The sequence below is a fragment of the Gekko japonicus genome, unplaced genomic scaffold (assembly GCF_001447785.1).
Source record: "Gekko japonicus isolate JY-2015 unplaced genomic scaffold, Gekko_japonicus_V1.1 scaffold661, whole genome shotgun sequence".
In the NCBI taxonomy this organism is placed as follows: domain Eukaryota; kingdom Metazoa; phylum Chordata; class Lepidosauria; order Squamata; family Gekkonidae; genus Gekko; species Gekko japonicus.
The window spans coordinates 449,459-470,845 of record NW_015173694.1 but is presented as its reverse complement, the minus strand read 5'-3'; the positions used below and the strand labels follow the sequence as shown (position 1 = coordinate 470,845).

The 21,387-nt window shown below is 48.5% G+C and overlaps 1 protein-coding gene across 1 annotated transcript in view; it reads left to right on the top strand.

The window, feature by feature from the left end:
* Nucleotides 1-21,387, top strand: part of MPP3 (membrane protein, palmitoylated 3) — a 92,272-nt gene that overhangs the window by 26,367 nt on the left and 44,518 nt on the right. Inside the window, exons 8-10 of the mRNA XM_015423178.1 lie at nt 5,362-5,436; nt 8,272-8,468; nt 16,297-16,361. Coding sequence (XP_015278664.1) covers nt 5,362-5,436; nt 8,272-8,468; nt 16,297-16,361 — 337 coding nt within the window. The remainder of the gene's footprint in view (nt 1-5,361; nt 5,437-8,271; nt 8,469-16,296; nt 16,362-21,387) is intronic.

The following is a 21,387-nucleotide window of genomic DNA, read 5'->3' as shown; positions in this document are numbered from 1 at the left end:
CGGTTCTCTCAGAGCTCTCCCAGCTCCACCTACTTCACAAGGTGTCTGTTGCGAGGAGAGGATGGGAAAGGAGACTGGCCCACAGAGGGAAGGGCAGGGTATAAATCCAATATCTTCTCTTCTTCTTCCTTGTCATTTTGTGTGGATAGGGCAAAATACATATTTTCAAGCTCCAGTACGTTCAAACATGTACCCACATAAACCCGGGTTTCCAGTCTTGTGTACCAAAGTTGAAAGTACGTGCAGTCCCTGGTGGTGGAAAGTGCCGTCAAATCATAGCTGACTTATGGTGACCCTTAGGCTTTTCAAGGCAAGAGATGTCTGGAGGCACTTTGCCACTGCCTGCCTCTGCATTGCGACCCTGGATTTCAGAGAGCCAGTTTTGGTGTAGTGGTTAGGAGCGCAGACTCTAATCTGGGAGAACCGGGTTTGATTCCCAGCTCCTCCACGTGCAGCTGCTGGTGTGACCTTGGGTCAGTCACAAGTCCCCTCAGAGCTGTCTGTTGTGGGGAGGGGAAGGGAAAGGAGATTGTAAGCCGCTCTGAGACTGCTTCAGGGAGTAAAGGGCGGGGTATAAATCCAGTCTTTTCTCTTCTTCTTCTTCTTCTCTTCTTAGTGGTCTCCCATCCAAGTACCAACCAGGGTCAACCCTGCTTAGGTTCTGAGATCTGACAAGCTTGGGCAAGCTTGGGCCATCCCCTATGCACACGAAATGGTGACTGCATGTATCAAGAGGACTGTGCATAGTTCACACTCCTGGCAGGCAAGGTTTGGAATGCCCAAAATATAACTGAAAAAGGCTAAGCTCTTAGCCTAATTTACCTCATAGGGTTGTTGTGAAGATAAAATGGAGGAGGAGAGAACCAAATATTTGCTCTGAGCTCCTTGGAGAAAGGGTGGATTAAAAATGGATGAGGTACATTACTGAGCTGTCGTAAAGTTTACGAGATAATGTACGGGAAAGGCTCTGAGCCCTCTTAAGCGGTGCGCAAATGCAGAGTACTGTTGCTACAGTGTAATTGTGAAGTGCCCGAGACCCAGTTGAGTATTATTATTATTATTACAGTTGTATCGTCATGATGCTTTATAGACAACCGAGACAGGTCCTCTCAGCTCTTGTAGCTTAATGAGCAGAAAAAGTAAACCTGTTGTCATCTTGGGAAGGGGCAGCATCTTTTCATCTTCCCTGACGTGGCTCGGAAATGAGAAATCAAGTGAAAGAAATCCTTTGATGGGGCAATTAATGTTTGAAATGTGGGTGGCAGTGTTCCCCGTCTTCACAGAAATCCGTATTTAGGCCGTGGAAGGGAGAAGAAAAGCATAAGCAATGGCTTCTCCTTGCCTTGGCAGTCTCACAACAAAGGTACTCAGAAGTTGGCATTCAGGGATTTTGCAGATTAGTTCGGCTTCGCTTTTGGGATTCAGGTTACAAAAAAAAAGAGAGAACTGTCTCTTTCGATTCTGTTTCAGTGTCAGCAGCAGCATCGGTCTGTTTAGTAAACTCCAGCGATATGCTATAAGCAGTGTGCTGTTTGTTCTTGAATGCTTAAAGCGTTGGGGGGGGGGAGAGAAAATGCTCCTCCAGGGACTAAGCAGTAAATGGAAAATAGCTACTGCTTTTTGGAAAAGAGCAACCATGTGGGAGGCGAGCTTATAATGGCAACGGCAACTCCGTTTGACTGCTGTTGTGTAGCTTTGCTGCAGAGGCATCCTACCCCAACCCGACATTCTTTGCCAAGAAGACCTGGGCTGATTTTGCACTAGCGGTGCCTCGCTGTTGCGCCGCCATTTGCCCCGGTTGTATTGGTCAGTTTCACACCTGAAGCCGCACGGCTGATTTTGACCCGCGGCTTTGCCCGATTTCCCCCGCAGTTTCGTGATCCTGTTTTTTGAGGATCAACTAAACTGCGGAGGAAATCGGGTGAAGCCGCAGGTCAAAATCAGCCACGTGGCTTCGGGTGTGAAACTGACCAATGGAACCGGGGCAAACGGTGGTGCAACAGCAAGGCAGCTCTAGTGCGAAATCAGCACTGGATTCTGCAATGCTTGTGTTGTTACTCAAATCATTGAAATGTCCGTAATGCTCCCTCTAAGCTGTGGAGTCTTGTGAGCAAAATTCTACTTTGTGAGCTACTGGCATTAAAGTTGTGAGCAAGCGATTTGGCTGCTGCATAAATTAGTTTGCTTTGGAGCCATCTTTCCTGAGCCAAGACAAAAATGCGTGAGCCGGAGGCTAAAAACCTGTGAGCTAGCTCACACTAACTCAGCTTAGAGGGAACACACTGCATTGGAGTATTTGCATATGTTTTTTTCTGCTTTGGCTAACCATGAGATGGGGAGGCAATGAGAGCTGCAGAAGCCTTTATCACAGGGAATGTATGGTTTATTTTACTATCATTTATTGATTACTTAATGTGTCCTTACATTGTGGAATTCATTGCTGGTGGACATAGTGATAACCAGGAGCACAGATGGCTTTAAGCTCTGGCCGGGATGGCCCAGGGTAGCCGGATCTCATCAGATCTCAGAAGCTAAGCAGGGTCAGCCCTGGTTAATACTTGGACGGGAGACCTCCAAGGAATTCCAGGGTTGCTATGCAGAGGCAGGCAATGGCAAACCACCTCTGAATGTCTATTGCCTTGAAGGCCCTATGGGGTCACCATAAGTTGGCTGCAATTTGACGGCTGCAATTTGACACACACAGAGATGGCTTTAAAAGAGGGTCCGATGGGTTCATGGAGGGAAGGGGTCCATCTGTGGCTAATAGCCATGGTGACCCTAAGGGGAACCTCCACATCCAGAGGCAGCAAACCTCTGAATACCAGTGCAAAGTCGCAACATCCTGGGAAGGTCTTAGCCTCCATGTCTAGTTGTTGACCCCCCCATAGTAACTGGTTGGCTGCTGTGTGTGGCAGAATGCTGGACTAGATGGACTGCTGGTTCATTCCCAACTGAAAATTCCAACTGCCTTGGGGGGGTGAGTTTGAGGTGTGGAATGGAGTGTAGTCCAATCAGCTTCCATATGTAAATGACCTTGGAACGCTGGCCGGGACTGCACAAAGCAGCCAATGAACCCAGCCAGTGTCTTCCGAGTGGCAGTTTTTTCGGCCTAACACTAAAGGGGCCAATTTTAGAATTCTGGCACCCAAAACTCTTTTATAATAAGGGAGAGATAACAACAGTGAAATACATGTGATAAAGAACACAATAAAATTGCCCCTTTTTTTCACAAGACATTACAACTACCACCCTGTTCCCTTTATAGAAATGCCCTCCTGAGCAATCCATTTAAAACATCCTTCAGAATGATAAAAGTGCTGGAGCCTTCCTGAAGTCGCCAGGCAGGGCCGTTCCACCAAGAGGGAGCTGCAACACATGGAATGCTCCCAGAAAGACACCCGGCCCATCCTGCTTAGGCCCCGCCCATCTACTTCCTGTCTACTTCTGAGACTGCACCTACACACTTTTTAAAACGAGTAGTAGGAACTAGAAGTAAAAGCTGCAATTCTCGGAGTAATGTTATTTGCAGCCATTGCCAACTTCTGAGCATATGCGAAATTGCGGGACCAAATTACACAATACGCGCAAGCCAGCATTTGTGAGAGCAAAAATTAAAAATACGCAATTCAATCATCCTCATACTAACAATGATGGAAATCGATTCTGTAGATATACTAGGGCAGAGAAGTCAATAGAAATCAAATTTGGTGGCATTAGGTGATTGGAGGTTCTCATGGTGTACCTCTTGGAACAAAGCTCCATCTTTCCAAATTGGGGAAGATTTAGATGGCAGGCTTCTCTCCTCCTATTTATATTCTCTGTTTTCTCCAAAAACCTTAGGGTAATCTATACAGGGCTGGCTCATTTTATCTTGAAAGCTCGATGGAGAGTTGACTTGTGCAGGGCCGTGCAGTTTACTTTGTGTCTTGAGTGGGGATTTGAATCCGGGTCTCCCTCATTCCATGCCAACATTGTGTCAGCTGTATCACACTGGCTATAATGTTTTTTCCCCCTTCCTCCTCTTTTCAGAGAGAGAATGAAAATAGCCGCAGTGCAGTTCTGCAAATGCAATTGAGTTCACATCTTGATAGAATGGATGTTTAGGGGGCAGGGTTTTTTTGCAGTTCTTAGTAGGATTGCCAGCTCTGGGTGGGGAAATACCTGGAGATTTTGGGGATGGAACCTGAGGAGGGCGAGGTTTGGGGAGGGGAGGGACTTCAACAGGGTACAGGGCCACAGATTCCACCCTCCAAAGCAGCCATTTCCTCCGGAGAACTGATCTCTGTCTTCTGGAAATCAGTTGTAATCAGGGGTCATTTCGTAGAAAAAGAGGTACAGGAGCTAATTAGCATAACTTATTTGCAAGTGCCACACCCCCTGACATCACCGGAAGTGTATCAGAAGGCAACACCCACCGCTCAGGCTCCACTGGACTGTTTTGGACTGCTAGCTATTGGGGGGGGGACATGCAGATCTGTCCTCGCAGAGGAGGGAGAGCTTGTACCTGAATAAAACTTGGACTTAAAGGTGCCGCCGGACTGTTTTGGGTGGCGGTGGGGGGCTCTGCAGCTTACCTGGCTGCTTCTTGCTCTGACTGAGGGCTGCTGGGAGCAGGGGGTGGGACTTGTTGCATGTGCCCGGGCTCTTTACTGCCGGAGCTCCGCTCCTGTGCGCCTCTGCAGGAAATGACCCCTGGTTGTAATAGTGGGAAATCTCCAGGCCCCACTTGGAAGTTGGCAACCCTAGTTCTCGGGCTTCTGCAAGACGGTCCATAACCTTTTGTACAAGCAGAACAAATCTGGTTTCCCTTCCCCCTCAGTGCTAGATGTAAAAGGGCCTTTCCACATGCAGAAGGGCACTGTGGATTGGGGCTTGCCTCAGTTGGCAGAGCCTCTGCTTTGCACGGAGAAGGTCTCAGGTTCAGTCCCCAGCATCCCATGTTAAACGAACTGGCTAACTGGTGATGTGAAAGACTTCTGTCTGAGATCCTGGAGAGCTAGTCAGAGCTGGCAGTAATGAGGTTGATAGGCAATTGGTCTGACTCGGCAGAAGGCATCTTTATATGTTTACGTGATCCAGCCCGCTGTTGGTTACCTTTGGCATCTCTATGTTCAGTTCTCGCACAAAGTTTCGGTCTTTTTGCTAATGATCTCCACAGAGAGGAACATTGCCGACATTCGTTATTCCTTCCCTCCATTTTCTTCTGCCAGTCTTCTGAGCGCAGCGGCCTATGTGAGATCTAGAAGGCAGGGAGGTTTTATGCTCATATCATAACTGAGCCAAAGCAGTTTTTTGCAGATGCAGCCTTTTTTACACACACACATACCCACAAAAAAAACCCCTCCATGTTCTTTCTCTCAGGCTCAGTCCCAGGGATCGATAACGTTGAAAATAATTCCCGCTGTCAAAGAAGAAGATCGCCTGAAGGAAAGCAAGGTAAGAGAACTTGCCGAAATAAGGAAATGCTCTGGTCTGTTAGAAGGACTCCGAGCTGGGATCTGCGTTCTGAGTCTGTGGGAATCTGTGGGAAACTGTAGTGGTTTTCAGTTCAGGGCCACATTTACATGACAAGCTTAAACTGCTTTCAGAGAGATTAACTGTCATGGTTTCTCCCAAAGAAACCTGACAGCTTTGGCAGGGGGATGAGAAAATTGTAATGGAAATCCTTTATCTGCCTCATGCAACGCTAGTCCCCCGGAAGCAAGCCATAAAGTTCATCATCTTCCGAGTCCCTTCGTTTGCTGCCCCTGTCTTCTGAGATTAGACCGGCCCTGACAAGGAAACAACTTGGCACCTTCTCTAGTGACTTTTCTGTGCCAGGCAAATTCTGCCGTGTCGGCGTGTTTTGGGGGGCAGACCCTTCCACACGCTTCCTTTCCTAGCCTGCATGTCCCAGAATCACTGCTCTGTCTTGCTGCTTCTGGCTTGATTTTAAATTGTTCTGTTTGTGTTTTATAGATGTATGTGATTATTAGGGTATGTGATCCCATGTTTTGGATCCCATGTTGGAAAAAGCTGGGATAGACTGTTTTTTGGGGGGAAGGGGCTGTGGCTCAGTGTGAGAAACAGCCGCTTGGTATGCAGAAGGTCCCAGGTTCAATCCCTAGCACCTCCAGTTAAAAGGGTCAGGTAGTAGGTGATGTGAAAGATTTCTTCCCGAGACCTTGGGGAGCTGCTGCCAATCAGAGCAGACAATACTGATCTTGATTGACCAATGGTCTGACTTGTTAGAAGGGAGCTTCATGTGACATTTAGGGGAGGGGCTGTGGGTCAAGAGGTGGAGCATCTGCTTTGCATGCGGAAGGTCTGAAAAGTATGCATACGGAGAGTGATTTCAGCTAAGCATACCTTTATTTAGTCAGGAACAAAGACACCCAACCGGCTCGCAGGCCGGCTTATATTCCCTCAGAGAAACCCACCACCAACACACACCCCACTCCCGATAGGCTATTTACAGTGACCAAGAGACCTATTGGCCTCTTGGCCTGGGACCTAGCCCTTTCATTGGGCCTGGCTAGGATCCTACTGGCCCTTTGTCTTTTGGCATGAAGCTTGAGGTGTTTGTGCCTGGGCAAGTCCAGGCATGCCCGGCCCTGTCGGGGCCTGATACACTACAAGGTCGCAAGTTCAATCCCTGGAATCTTCAGTTAAAAGGGCTGGATAGTAGGTGATGTGAAAGATCTCTGCCCCAGACCTTGGAGAGTCATTTCCAGTCAGAGTAGACAAGTCTGGCTTTGACAGACCAAGTGTCTGATTCAGTATGAGGCAGCTTCATGTGCTGAGTTGGGGCCATGGTTCAGTGGCAGAGAATCTGCTTTGCATGCAGAAGGTCCCAATCTCTGGCATCTCCGTCTAAAGGGATCAGGCATTTGGTGGCGTGGAAGACCTCTGCCTGAATCCCTGGAGAGTCGCTGCCGGTCAGAACAGACAGTATTGACCTTGATAGACCAGTGATCTGATAAGGCAGCTATCGTGTGCTCAAGTGAATCAGCAACAAGCATGCTGATTCCATCAGTTCCAAAGTAGAATAACGCCGTTGGTGGGAAAGTAGCCTGTTTGTATTTATTGCAAAGGGAAGGGAGTGCTTGGCTTTTTGTCTGTTCTTCCATTAAGTGGAAAGGAGCCCAGTATCTTCTGGATGCAGCTGCACCCATATGCATGCATGCTTTCTAAAGAATAGCCAGTCAATTGAGCCAATGAAACCACCGCCCTGCTGTTTCAACAGAGATGCCAGATTTTGCATTGGGAAATCACGGACAACCGATCATTTAGAATGAAACTAGATACTTTTGTGACACAGTCTCCTTCACCAAGGGCTTATCTATGCAGGCTGCAATCCTGGGAGTAAGCCTCATTACATAAAAATGGGACTGACTTTTGCTTTGGGTTGCTCTCAGTGGCTTAGTGGTAGAGCATCTGCTTGGCATGCAGAAGGTCCCAGGTTCAATCGCCAGCAGCTCCAGTTGAAAGGATCTGGCAGGAGGTTGATGTGAAAGACCTCTTCCCGAGACCCTGGAGAGTCTGAGTAGACAGTACTGACTTTGATGGACCAGGGGTCCGATTCACTATAAAGCAGTTTCATGTGTTCATGTCTGCTTTAGTAAAAGCAAGTGTTAACTGCATGTTAGTCTTGCAGGGTAAGCCAGATATGAAGAGCTCTGTGTGTGTGTGTGTATTTTTTATATAAGATGACTTTGCTTTCAATCTGTGAAACTTCATATTCTGGATAGTCTAGAAAAAGGCAGTCAGGTATTTGTACTGTTTCAGATGCCCCTCCCAATTTTTTTTTTTGTGTGTGTTTAAATTTAAATATTACATGCGTTTCCTTTTTTCAGTTTTTCTTTTGATTTTTTTTTAAAAATCTGACACTGCTAAACGCTTCCTTGGTTTGCAAACCAAGTGCTTTTTAAACGGCAAAGAACCAGCCGTGGATTTCCTCCCTGCCTCGCATCATTTTCGGCAACTTCTGCTTTAATTTAATTTCTGTTTGTTGAGGGATACAAAATCTCAAGGAGGCTTCTAATTCAGGCTGGTGAATTCTGTGGCCCGTATATAATTGCGTGGGTTGGATCCAGCCAGCTTTTCTGCTGATGAAAACGGGAGAAACCAAATATGCTGGCGATCAGGGGACTGGCGTGAACAAAAGTAATGCATGACGGGGGCTGTAATAAAGAGAGGAATCGAGTGTGATTTATTGAAGAAGTTGGCTGCATCCAACCGTGTGTCTGTGTCACGCACCATAGAATAACTGCAGGATTGTTCTCCATCCAGGTGTTCATGAGAGCCCTTTTCTCCTACAACCCCAAAGAGGACAAAGCCATCCCTTGCCAGGAAGCTGGGCTGCCATTTCAGAGGCGACAGATCTTGGAAGTGGTGAGCCAGGATGACCCGACGTGGTGGCAGGCCAAGCGTGTGGGTGACACGAACCTTCGGGCAGGGCTGATCCCCTCAAAGCAGTTCCAGGAAAGGTTAGTTGGAGGACTTGGGGTGGGTGGTGGGTGGGGGGGTGCGTGGGGGATGCCAGTTCTGGTTCTGTGCTTGGTTAATAGTGGAGACCATGGATGAGGCCAGACTGTGCTTAGGAGAAAGACTATTTCTAATCTTTGTTTTGTGAATTTTAATGTATTGTTAAGCAATACAGACTTGTTCAAACCAGTTTGAGTTGGGTTATCGTGGTCTCAGTTTCTTTGCAGTACAGTGATTCTACTTTTAAGATGAGTCTATATATCTTCTGTATAAACAGAAATAAACAGCAATCTGAATATTGTATTTGGTTCCTCTTTTGGGTCCCATTCAAGTGTTTGAAGCGTCCACATACCATTTTCCACTTGGGCCCATTTTACTGCATGCGGAATTCACCTTATAAACATACGGATCGGTCTTCTGTATAAAGGGCTGAATAATGCAGTCCTTGGTAGAGTTACCATAGTATAGATCCATTGAAACAAATAGATTCAATTTGAAATAACTCTGCCAAGGATTGCACTGGAAATGTCAGTTGTATAATTATGGCTTTGTGTGGATCTGTCTAGTTTCAGTCTGGCAGCCTTCAGTCTTTCTAAATGCTTCCCGCCCAGATATACTTGCCCAAAGATTGTTTGGTTTGCAGGGACTGCCATGTCTTGAAAGAGAATGTTGGAGACTTGTGCCCCAACAACAGTTGCATTGGGTAGTCTGTCTCACTTTCATTCGATTGCCAGATATATGGCAAGGATAACATTTGACCAGTGATTGTCAATGTGTGTATTGCTTTTCTTTTTCTTTTTTTGCATTTCCTTGCTTTGTGTGACTTGGCTCACTTGTCTGAGCCATCTCTTTTTGCTCAGCAGGCATCTTTTCTGTGGTGTGCCTGTGTCTCTCACATTGCAGTCTGGATTATGTAGGTTGGTAGATGATTTTGCCTATATAGCAAGGGATTGGACTGGGCAGCCTTTAGATGTGTTCTTCATTTCCCCCAGATATCATTTCAGGGTCTGTAACTTCTGTTCTATGCAAATGGACAATGGCATTTAGTTATCCCTGAGCATTGTTCCCATTCAGGGATTACATAGCATCATCCAGTTAAATATGTACGACCAGGTCACTTTTGTGGCTTGGACAGGAGAACAAACACACCTTGAATGAATTTTGGGCAAGGCCTTGTATTTTGGAGCTGCGGCTTGCCTGATGGAACAGGGGTCACTGGCTGTGTGTGTGTGTGGGAGATATTTGTGAATTCCCTGCATTGTACAGGAGGTTGGACTAGATGACCCTGGAGGTCCCTTCCAGCTCTATGATTCTATGATTCCTCCTGTATCCTTGCTTATTTACTCATTTGCTTGGGTATTTATCCTGCTCAGTGACAAGATTGCCTCTGAGCTTGTGCAGAATGATCTTCCCTTGCTGTTTAAGGCAATGCTACCAGGCCAAAGACATAGGAAGTCTGGGAATTCCAGGCAGATGTTAATCCTAGTGCTTGCCTTCTTTGTTTCATTTAGTTACTGAGATGTTTCATTCAGTCCGGGTTCTTAAAATTTAGACTCAAACAGGGTTGTGTGTTTGGGGGGTTAAGGAGAAAGGAGATATCTAAAAGGGTCTGTTTTCACGGTCACTGCCACCTCTGTGTGGCTGGCCAGGGAAATCCAAATGGAGTTCTGTTAGGAAGAGCTCCTCAACATGCATGCGATGTACTGTTCTGGGAGCTGAATGCATCATGGATTGATTGGAACAAACCTTTTCTGTTAATTACAGCAAACCTCCATTTGAATCTCACAAATGGCAGGCTAAATGCTAGGTTCTGCTTTTCGTCCACTGCAGTGTTCAGTAGACTGTGGGATGGATCTTATCAGCTTTCCATCCAACATTACCCAGTTTCACTCCTCACTGCAGCCCCCCCCCCCCGGTATGGCTTCTGAAAACAGGGATTCTACACTTCCTGGTGTAATCATTTTGGATGTGAAAATTTATTTATTTACTTCATTTATACCCTACCTTTCTCCATATTGGGGACCCAGGGCAGCTTACAACATTGCTCTCCTTCCTCCATTTTATTCTTTCAAGTACCAACCTGTGAGAGGCTGATAGACCGAAGATCACTCAGCGAGCTTCCATGGTCGAGGGGGGATTTGAACCTGTGTCTTTCAGATCCTAGTCTAACATTCTAACCACTATGCCACATCTCTTTCTTTCACAACCAGAAAAAGCAGTAGGGTCCAGCTCAATGTGTCAAAACCCCCTCTATACCACAGAAACATCTCTTCTGGTACCTAGATTATTAGGCCTACTATGGCCCCGGTCACACTGGGGGAAAAGGCATGGCTAAAGTGCGGCTTTTTTGAGCCCGCATCAAAAGAGAAGCGCAGCGGCGGGATCAGACAGATCCCCCCAGCTGCCACGCAGGTCCTCCCTGGCATGATCAGATGCCAGGAGGAAGCCACAGACTGGAGAGCAAGGCAAGCCCACTGCGCATGCGTGTCCATGCGCAGTTCAGAGAGACGGGCTACGGGAGAGACGGGTGCTCTGGCGATCAGACGGCCATCCCTGCAGCGGATTTTCTGGTAAGTACTAGTGTTTTCTAGGGGTTTTTTTAATCCGCATCTTCGGCTGGAAGAGACGGATCGGGGACAGGTGCGTGCCGCTTCCCAGATGTTGCGGTGTGATCGCGCCCACTTGATGCGCCCCCGATCCGTCCCTCTTGCGGATCAAAGCCTCCCGTGTGACCGGGGCCAAAGTACAGTTCTATATGTTTATGGTTCAAAATGTGTTTTGCTTCCTGGATTCAGGCTTTAAAATATTTTTTTGGGGGGTGATAACAGTTGGTGTGGCTGACTAAAAGCAGACATTAGTACTGGGAAGATGGGTGTGTGTGTTGTTGATCAGCTACCTATGGAAGTTCTAGAAATTTTCCTTTAAAATTATTTCATGATGGCAAATCTTATTCTTGATACTGAATTCTGCATTTGAGTCTAGTAATGTTAGGTCCCTCTTTTTCTGTTTCTGGATGGTTTCCATGTTATGGAGGGACTGTGGCTGAGCAATAGAACATCTGCTTTCCATGCAGAAGGTCCCAGGTTCAATTCCTGGTATCTCCAGTTGAATGGACCAGATAGTAGGTGATGTGAAAGACCTCTGCCTAAGACCCTGGAGTTCTGATGATTATGTGTGATGTATAGAGGCTGGGTCTGCGTTCCCTACCTTGTGTAACTATCACATGTGAGTTTCTCAATCCCTCTGTGTATGGTGCTGAATTAGAGACTGCAGTGTGCCTGGAGAAGGGGCTTCCTCCTTCCCCTTCCCTGCACCATTTTCTTGACCTGCAGCAGGAGGGTGTAGCAGTTAACGTGCCAGATTATGATCTGGGAAACCCAGGTTTGAATCCCCACTTTGCCATGGAAGCTTGCTGGGTGATCTTGAGCCAGTCACATGGCCTAACCTACCTCACAGGGTTGTTGTGAGGATAAAATGGAGGAGAATAGCATAAGCTGCTTTGGGTCCCCATTGTGGAGAAAGGCGGGATATAAATAAAGTAAAATAAATAAATGAAATTTTCAAAACCCGTTTGGCCCATTGGGAAAACCCCTGTGAAAACTTGTGGGTTTCTCCAGTGGGCCAAATAGTGGCACTTTCCCAGGACTGTGAGGAAAGTGTTGCAGGGGGCGGGGAGGTGAAGCCCCTTTTCCACACACGTGATCTGAATTGGGGCCTGCTGTTATGGGAACTGAGGAACTCTTGTGTGACTGTAATACATCACACAGTTTGTGTGGCCTGGACCTAATCTGTGTACTCCATAATGTGGAAATTGTCCCTCAGCTTTCGTGTACCTCAGAGGACTGAGGCAAGAATCGCACACGCCACCCTGAGCTCCTTAGGGGAAGGGCAAGATTAAAAAAAATGTGTGTGAGATGAGTCCTGCCAGCTCAAATGAGTTGGGAGCTGTTGGCCCCAGCAAAATTTTACACCCTTAACATCTAGACCCCAATTTTCTGGTCAGCCTCGGCAACCACACAAGGATGTAGACAGCAGACTTGGCCTCCTCTGAAAAGCTTTGCCGCTGCACATTTTTCTTTTTCCTAAAAATTGATTTTTTGCCCAGGAGGGAACAAATCGATGGTAATAGAAATGAATGCTCTGCATCTTGCAGGTTGCTTGCCTTCCGCCCTTAATCGCAACCTTTCGTTTGAATATTCATCTTCGGACAACTCCCGCAGCCAGAATCTGGTCGGGAGCAAGTAAACGTTAATACACTCATGAGAAACAGAAGCAGGGAAAGAAAATGGTGTAGTGTTGCAGACAGCTTAATCTTCTCCATTTTGTATGTGTGGCTTTCCTGTTAAAAGGGGGAAGGAGGAAAATAATCCCTCCTTGGTTTTTCTCCCCAGTTAAGCTGCAAGAGCAGTTTCTTTCCAAAGAAACACCACCTTCCTTCTCTGGGCCCTGAACAAACACATTGATGCACTGGCTGTGTGCATGATTTATTTTGAGTGAATGTAGGTCTCATACCTGAATTCCTGGTTTGACTTACGGAAAAGTTCCAGTAATTGGAATTGTGGCAGCTGTGTCCCCATCAAAGGAAGGACCATATTTTTTTGTAATGGAAGAGTGGGACATTTTAACTGTACAACATGCACATGTTGGGGGGCGTGGCTCAGTGATAGAGCATGCCCTTGTCATGCAGAAGGTCCCGGGTTCAATTCCTGGCATTTCCATTTAAAAGGATGAAGTAACAGGCAATGTGGAAAAACGTTTATGTGAAACCCTGGAGAGCTGCTGCCAGTCTGAGTAGACCCTGATGGACCAAGCCAGTTCCATGTCTGTTCACAGAATGCTTAATGGCAGAAAGATCTCCAGCGAGGGATGGCTGACGATGCAGTCCTACACAGAGTTGCACCCTTCTAAGTCCATTGACGTTGGTGGGCTCAGAAGGGTGTGGCTCTGTTTAGGATTACACCTTATCAAGGCCTGATTAGATTACAGCAGTGTGCTCTAAACGGAGCTGCTTTTGGAGCAGGGCTGTGTGACTCAATGGTAGAGCATCTGTTCTACATGCAGAAGGTCCCAGGTTCAGTCCCCGGCATCTCCAGTTAAACTGTTCAGGCACTTTGTTGTTGTTCAGTCGCACAGTCGAGTCCGACTCTTCGCGACCCCATGGACCAGATCACGCCAGGCCTTCCTGTCTTCCGCCGTCCTCTGAAGTTTGCTCAACTTCATGTTCGTTGCATCGATGACACTGTCTAACCATCTCATCCTTTGCCATCCCCGTCTTCTTTGACCTTCAATCTTTCCCAGCATCAGGGTCTTCTCCAGTGAGTGCTCCCTTCTCATTTGGACGCCAAAGTATTTGAGCTTCAGTTTCATTATCTGGCACTAGATGATGTGAAAGACCAGTAGCTGAGATCCTGGGGATCCATGGTTGAGAACTGACCTTGATAGGCCAGTGTTCTGATTCAGTATAAAGCAGCGCATGTGTTGAAGGCGGTTTGGAAATTGCAGTTCTTGATCCATCCTCACCTCCGTCTTGTCTTGATTACTTACCAGCTTGTTCTGCCTTGGCTGCTTGACCCGTAGCCTCAAGATGTGATTCAGCATCGATGCAGCAGTGTCTGGGGATTCAGAGAAAGAACTTTAGGGCAGAGTATCATGAAGATATTGGTGATACCCAGCCCCCAAGTATAGGATGATCTCATTTTGTGACTCAGCATGAGTACTGAAGTACATTGTCCGCAACATTTCTTTATTTACTAGATTTATAGCCCTCCCTCCCCCCTACAACAGGGCTCAGAGCAGGTAACAACAGTATTCATAAATTTAAACTATTAAAACAACCCTTGCAATAATACTTGCGACCAATAAGACGGCACATAAAAGGGAAGCACAATACAGTGCCCTTTCTCTGAAGAGGGACAGATACCTGTAATTAGGTGAATAGGGAATAACGAGCAAGGGAAAGGAAACAGGAAATGGGAAAAACAGGGGAGAGGAAGGGAAAGGAAGTCAGGCAAGATGGGGACCATAGGCCTGGCGGAACAGTCTTGCAAGCCCTGTGAAACTGTATCAGATTCCGCAGGGCCTGAGTCTCACTCGATAGAGAGTTCCACCATGTCAGAGTCAGGGCTGAAAAAGCCGTGGCTGTGGTTGAGGACAGCCGAATACTGGTCAAGGACAGCTGAATTGACTCCTGCAACACTCTACAGGTCAGATCCCAAACGGATGATGCCACCTCTCCAATAGAAACTCTTTGTGTCTCCCCAGATTTTTTTTAAAAAAAGACACAAACCACTGACGGTTAGGGTTGCCAAATCGGACTTACCTTGCCGGCGGGGAACTCTGGGGTGGCTCCCGGAGCGTGCGTGCACGCGCAGAGTGCACACGCGCCGCATGCACGTCACAGGGAAGTGACGTCATGACACCGGGCACGCTGGGGGCAGGGCTCAACTTTTCCCCTCAAATGGCTGTGGCCTTGCCCCCAGCATGCCCGGCGTCATGACGTCACTTCCCTGTGACGTGCATGCGGGGTGGGGTTTCCCCCGGGGCCCGATTCCGCGGGGGCAGAAATCGGGCCTCCAAAGCGGGGGGAAATCCGCCCCCCGGGGGGGACTTGGCAGCCCTACTGACGGTCCATCCCCTTAATAACCTACTCATATTCTAAACAATTTAGTAAAAATGGAGGGATCACTGTGGGCCGTGGGCAGATGCAGCAGAACTGGTAAAGACAAGTTACCTCTATCCAGAAGTGGTTCTCCAGTACAAGTAAGACTGTCTCAGCCCCCCAAACCAGGTGACCTTGCAGTGGTCCATCATGGAACTCAAGGTGACTTCCATTCAGTTCCCAGAAGGCGTCCCATCCAAGCACTGATAAGACCTACCCCCGCTTAGTTTTAATAAGGTCACTGTAGCATCCTTTGCCATGACTTTGGTGGCCCAGGCTAGCCCAGTCTCGTCAGACCTTGGAAGCTAAGCAGGGTTGGCCCTGGTTAGTACTTGGATGGGAGACCACCAAGGAGTCCAGGGTAGCTGCGCAGAGGCAGGCAGTGGCAAACCACATGTCATGTCTCTTGCCTCGAAAATTCTATGGGGTCTCCACAAGTTGGCTGCAACTTGACGGCACTTTCCACCACCACATTCTTCTTTGGCTCCTTCAGTTGTTTGCTTCGTGGTGCCTTGTAGCCAGTTTGGTGTCGTGGTTAAGAGTGGCAGGACTCTAACCTGGAGAACTGGGGTTGATTCCCCACTCCTCCATATGAAGCCAGCTGGGTGACCGTTGGTCAGTCACAGTTCTCTCAGAGCTCTCTCAGCCCCACCTACCTCACAGGGTGTCTGTTGTGGGGAGAGGAAGGGAAGGAAATTGTAAGCCTTCGGGCAGTGAAGGGCAGGGGTATAAAACCACCTCTTCTTCTTAAAGCCTTTCTCCATGGTATTTTTTTTGTCGATTTTAGAATGAATGTGGTTTTTGGAGGTACTGTTTTTTAATTGCCGATACCTGCTTTGGATCTCAGTTATCCAGGAGAAGGTAGGCTTATAAATATTTTACATATATCCCTGGATCATATAAAGAACAGAAAAGTGTGCATTTTGGCACATACGAAAAACATTCTGCTCATCTCCTAGCAAGTACAAACAATCCTTGTACTCTCCAGGTTCTGGGGCAAAGACTTCCAGAACGCAGGGCTTGCCTGTCAGCACCTGTCTCTGTAGAAATACATCACTCTGCTCTCCATTTAGCTGGAAGCACCGACTCTCGTCCCCCGGTCTGTCTGCACTGCTGTCTGATTCTTTATAGTTCCCCCACCTCTGAATGATAACTATTATTTTTGTACTTAGGCGTCTGATGTACAGGAGGACCATCGGTGCTCTGCACAACACCAGAAGTGCAACAAAACCACTCTGTAAGTCACTGCACGTCTTTTCTCTTTATTTTCCCCCTGCCCCCCAGGCACTCGCATTTGTGGCCCATCTGAATTTTAGCGGGTTTTGTTGATGACTTTTAATAGTGATGGCTTGAAGGACCCGAGCTTGAAGCTGGAGGGAGCATGCAGCGTTGTTGAATCTTGCAATCTGAGGAGTACAGCTGGCCACCACTTGGGGGGTGGTGAGAGTCACATGGGGAAGGTGGCTCGTGACAAGGAAAACGAGCCATGTTGGGGTAAAAGGAAGGATGGTGGGGATATGAAGTCCCAGGAGTGCAAAGATTCTGAAAGTGACCTTACAGTCAGAGAATTCCCCCCTCCCCAGATTCTATACACTTAATTGAAACAGAGAAAAATTGTACAATAAAAGTTTAAAAACAAGGCACGTCAAAAGTTAGAAATCAAAACACTGAAATACGCTAAATACTAAAGTATACACGAGGATTACTAAGTTATTAAAGAACGATGAGTCAACTGAACTTATTTACAGTCATAGGTAGAACTACAGCTAACAACATATCCACATCATAAAAGTAGGAACTTGATTTCCTGTTATTGGCCTTCTGACAAAAAAAAAGCTGTTTAGGAACCTCTGCAACATGTGTCGTTCTGACTTGCCCTTAAGAAAGAAGAAGATTCTACATCCTTCCTAGGCTAAGCGGCTCTGAGATTTCAGACCCTATTCCAATCAGGGCCGGCTCTATCACTAGGCCAGCTAGTCTCTGGCCTAGGGCGGAGCTTCGAACAGGGCGCCAACTGCCCTGCCGCCCTCCCCCCGCTCCTCCCCCAAAAGCCCCAACCGTCCCTGCCCAAAGCCGCTGCTACTCATCTCGCTGCTTTGGTACCCTGGCTGCTGCGCCCATCGCTGAGGCTGCTGCCCCCATCGCTGATTCACCCCCACCGCCCTCTGAGCCAGCTTGGGGGGGTGGCGGGGGTGACGGCGGAAGCAGTGGGGATGGTCAAGGGGGGCGGGGGCGGCGGGGGAGGCATCCTCCCTGCAGCGCCCAAGCGTTCCCGAGCCCTCTTCAGTAGCCACAGCCACCGCCGCCTCACCCACCACTCCAGCACCCTCCGTGCTCGCTGCAGTGGTGTGCCAAACGGGAGCTCGCGCCATCTGCCAGGCAGGGGCTGTCTTTTCATGCACCTCCCCTGCTGGCTTAGCCTTGGCCGACGGCCACTGGAGCATGGGTGGGATGGCAATGTGGTGTGTGTGTGTGTGGAGCCTCTACTACTGTTGCCGCTGCTTCCGGACGGGCCTCACTCTGGGGAGTTTGATCATGATCAAGCGCTGGACCCTCTTAAAAGGGAGGCTCGCCGGAGATGGCAGGTGGCGGAGCGGAGGGGGCGTGCCAAGCGCAGGGGGAAGGCTGGAGAGAGAGAGAGAGAGAGAGAGAGAGAGAGAGAGAATCTGAGGCTGCTGCTGCTGGTGGCGGCGAGACCCGCCGCGGGAGAGTGGCAATTGACATGGCTCGTACGGCTCCGGCGCCCTCTGTGCTCGCTGCAGTGGAGCGCCAAATGGGAGCTCGCACCATCCACCAGGCAGGGGCTGTCTGCAGCGCGGCCTTGCCTCTCCCGCTCGCTCCCGTGCCCCGATGCAGCCACCTGGTGGCCGTGCGGCAACCCGCCACACGGAGCCCCGCTCCCCTCCGCTGCCACACGCGCGCGCGCGCGCACACACACACACATGAGAAGCACGGCCGCTGGGGCGTGGGAGGGGAGAGGGGGCGGCTGCCGCCTGCCACCTAGTCCCCTCCGACACCAGGCCAGCAGTCTGGGGCAGCGGGGGGGGGGGCACGAAGGGCTCCGGGCCAGGCTGTGCAGCCAGCGCGTCATGTGGCTTCCCTGAGGAGGCGGAGCCTGCGGTGGGTGTGAGACAGGCAGCCAGCTGGAAGGTCTCCAGGCCCCACTGGGAAGTTGGTACCTTGTCCTTTTTTATTTTAAAAAACCTACGAGAAAAATAGGGAAGGGGAAACTATAAACTATGGGAGAAAGTAAAGATAAACCACTAAAAACCCAAGAGGTGGGGGTCATATAATGCTTACAATAAAATAGCTTTGAATAAAAAAGAGAGTAATTTGTTACATTGTAGGTGATCGTTAACATCGCTTAAATAATTCAAGTCCAGGTATTCTGACTTAGTAAAGAACCATGCACAAGAACGGTTAGATAATAAGAATCAAAAGTCAAACTTCAAAGAAAATTAGCATCTCATTTGCCTCTTCTTTCCCTCAATCGATATCCTTGCTTGGGGGCAGCTGCCCCATGTACATTGTCCGTTAGCAGTCTGTTCTCTAGGATAACCCTGGTGCATTTCCCTCTGGCTGCCTTTTGTTTTGCTGTCTGACTCCTTTGGTTATCCTTGCAGCAGTCCTTCAGATTGGGGAGGGGCTGTGACTCAGTGGTGGAGCATCTCCTTGGCATTCAGAAGGTCCCACCATCTCCAGTTTAAAGGATGAGGTAGTAGCGGATGTGAAAGTCCACTGCCAGAGACCCTGGAGAGCCACTGCAGGTCTAAGCAGACAGTACTATCCTGGTTGGATGAAAAAGGTGAAAGGGAGGAGCCGGCCCTGGGAGGAGATTGGGGGAGTGGCCTATTTGAGGAGGATCTGCAGGAGGCCATGGAGGATGAAATATCTCTGCTTAGGCAGCATGTGAGAGCAGAGGGTATGGAAGGGGGGAGGAATCAGGTGGTGTGACCTCCAGTCTGAGGTGTTGTGGGCCCTCCACTGCATGGAAGGTCATAGCAGAACAAGAGCAACATGGCCTTGACAAGGGGAAGCATCACACAGGAGTTTGGGGGACACCTTGAAGACTTACTCCAGCCAAAGCTTTCATGGATGAGAGCCCACATCGTGCATCCGTCTGACAAAGCATATGATGGTCTGCTTGGACTACTGTACAGTCCATCTCTGAAGTACTGCACGACCCCATTGGTAATAATTTTACTGAAACTTTAAAAACCTCAAGACCCTCAGGTGTCTTTATATATTATGCTTGTTCTGAGCTCAGGATGCAAAAATTAGGGGGAAATGAATTTGAAAGGCCGTCCCTTTTAAAAAAAACTCAAAGCAGCCACTTAGAAGAGACCAGGCTTTGGCCTTTGCGGCCTTCTCACTTGATGAGAGCATCTGTATTTTATACTGTTGTGCAAGGCTCCCTCTAAGCTGTGGAGTGTTGTGAGCAAAAACTCTATTTTGTGAGCTACTGGCATTAATGTTGTGAGCGAACTATTAGACTGCTGCATAAGTTAGTTTGCTCTGGAGACATCCTTCCTGAGCTGAGACAAAAATGTGTGAGCCGGAGGCTAAAAAACTGTGAGCTGGCTCACACTGACTCAGCTTAGAGGGAACACTGCTGTTGTGTCTTTGCTCAGGTACATAATACAAAGGACGAAGCTGCTTTCTGTAGTAGGAATGACAGCTGGTTACAGTTTGATTGTGGGTCCCCTTAAAATTGCCTCTTTAGAGGCCTGTATGTAAACAGTAAGTTCCTAACTGCGTATTCATAGCAGGCCAGGCACAAGGCTGAAGATGTTACCAATTTCTCCATAACTGAAGTGTGTATAATGTTTCGGGAAGCCATATGCACCGACATCTGTGCGTCCTCTAAGGGCGCAACTAGTGGAGACATTGATTGCCCGTCTTTTAAACCTTCTATTAATAGAAGCTGGCGAAGGAGGGGAAATTGGATTGGGAATGCAGTGCTCGGGGCAGGGGTTTAACCCTTTCTCCCCAGGTTCGTTTCCTGATGTAAATTGACCCCCGGGGGTAATTTGACAAGATAACAAAAAACATATGGATAGTTCTCCCCACACACTGCAAATCAACAAGTGCATTGACACAGCCGTTAAGAGGCAGAGATGGCATGGCCTGATAGCTGCTTTTTAAGCACAGTTCCTACATGGAAAGGTGGCCAGTCAGAGCTGTTGGTTTATCTATCCCATAGCAGAGAGGCATCCTATAGCATAGGAACTCTTTGGCTGTGAGGGTTGCCAGTCTAGTAGTCGAGGGCAAGGGTGTAGACTTTCCCATTTCCCGGGGGGGGCTGGGGCTGGGCCAGAGGCATTGCTGTGCTAGGAGCAAGGGTGGCTCCCGGGGGAGGCTGAGCACTTTCCTGAAAATTTCGGCGGGGGCTAAAGCCCCGCCGCCCCCACGAAGATTACGCCTATGGCGAGGGAACCCCAGGGTGGACTTCCAGGAAGGTTTCGAGATGCTTGATTTTAGGCATTTGCCTCCCGCGTCCCCATTTCTGCTTAGAAATGATTGGGCTGGTGACTGGCCCAATCTGAAACCAATCTATCATTGCCCCAGTCAGTGCCACTATCATGTGTACATTTTTGTGCAGCTCAACAGAGCAAGGAGGACTGGGGTGGGGGGGCAGGGCACACTGCAGTGGGGACAGAGGCCTTGGAAGCTGCAGTGCATGTTCGCTATACAGATACTGGGGAGCAGGAACTCATTAGCATAATAGGCCATACCCAACAGCAGGAACTCAGTAGCATATTAGGCCACACCCCTGATAGCACAGCTCATTAGCATACTAGGCCACACCCCCACCCATTGCTTCTTATTCTCATTACCTTGTTTGTAGCACCATGTTGCCTGCATTCATGGGGAATGCAAAGTCCCTGGGTGCCTGTTCCTTGGCTCCAGTCTTCTCTCTTGCAGACACTTAGTAGCATGGGAAGTTGCATGATTTACAGTGCAACCCTAAGCACAGTTACAACATTCTAAGCCTATTTAAGTCACTGGGCTTAGACAAGTATTAGTCTTCTTAGGGTCGCACTGTTATGCTGGGGCCCATGGTGTCCAGGATACACAAATATGTCATTGCAGAATTGCAAGGCTTTGGAGGTCACTTAACTTCAGATCTGCTTACAGATGGATGTTTAGCAGATGCTCAGGAAACTCAGACTGAATGAATTCCTGAGTGCACTTGGATGGGCCCACCTACCACTGTGTTGGAGAACGTCTGTCATGCTTTGTCTCTGGGGCACATCTGTGAT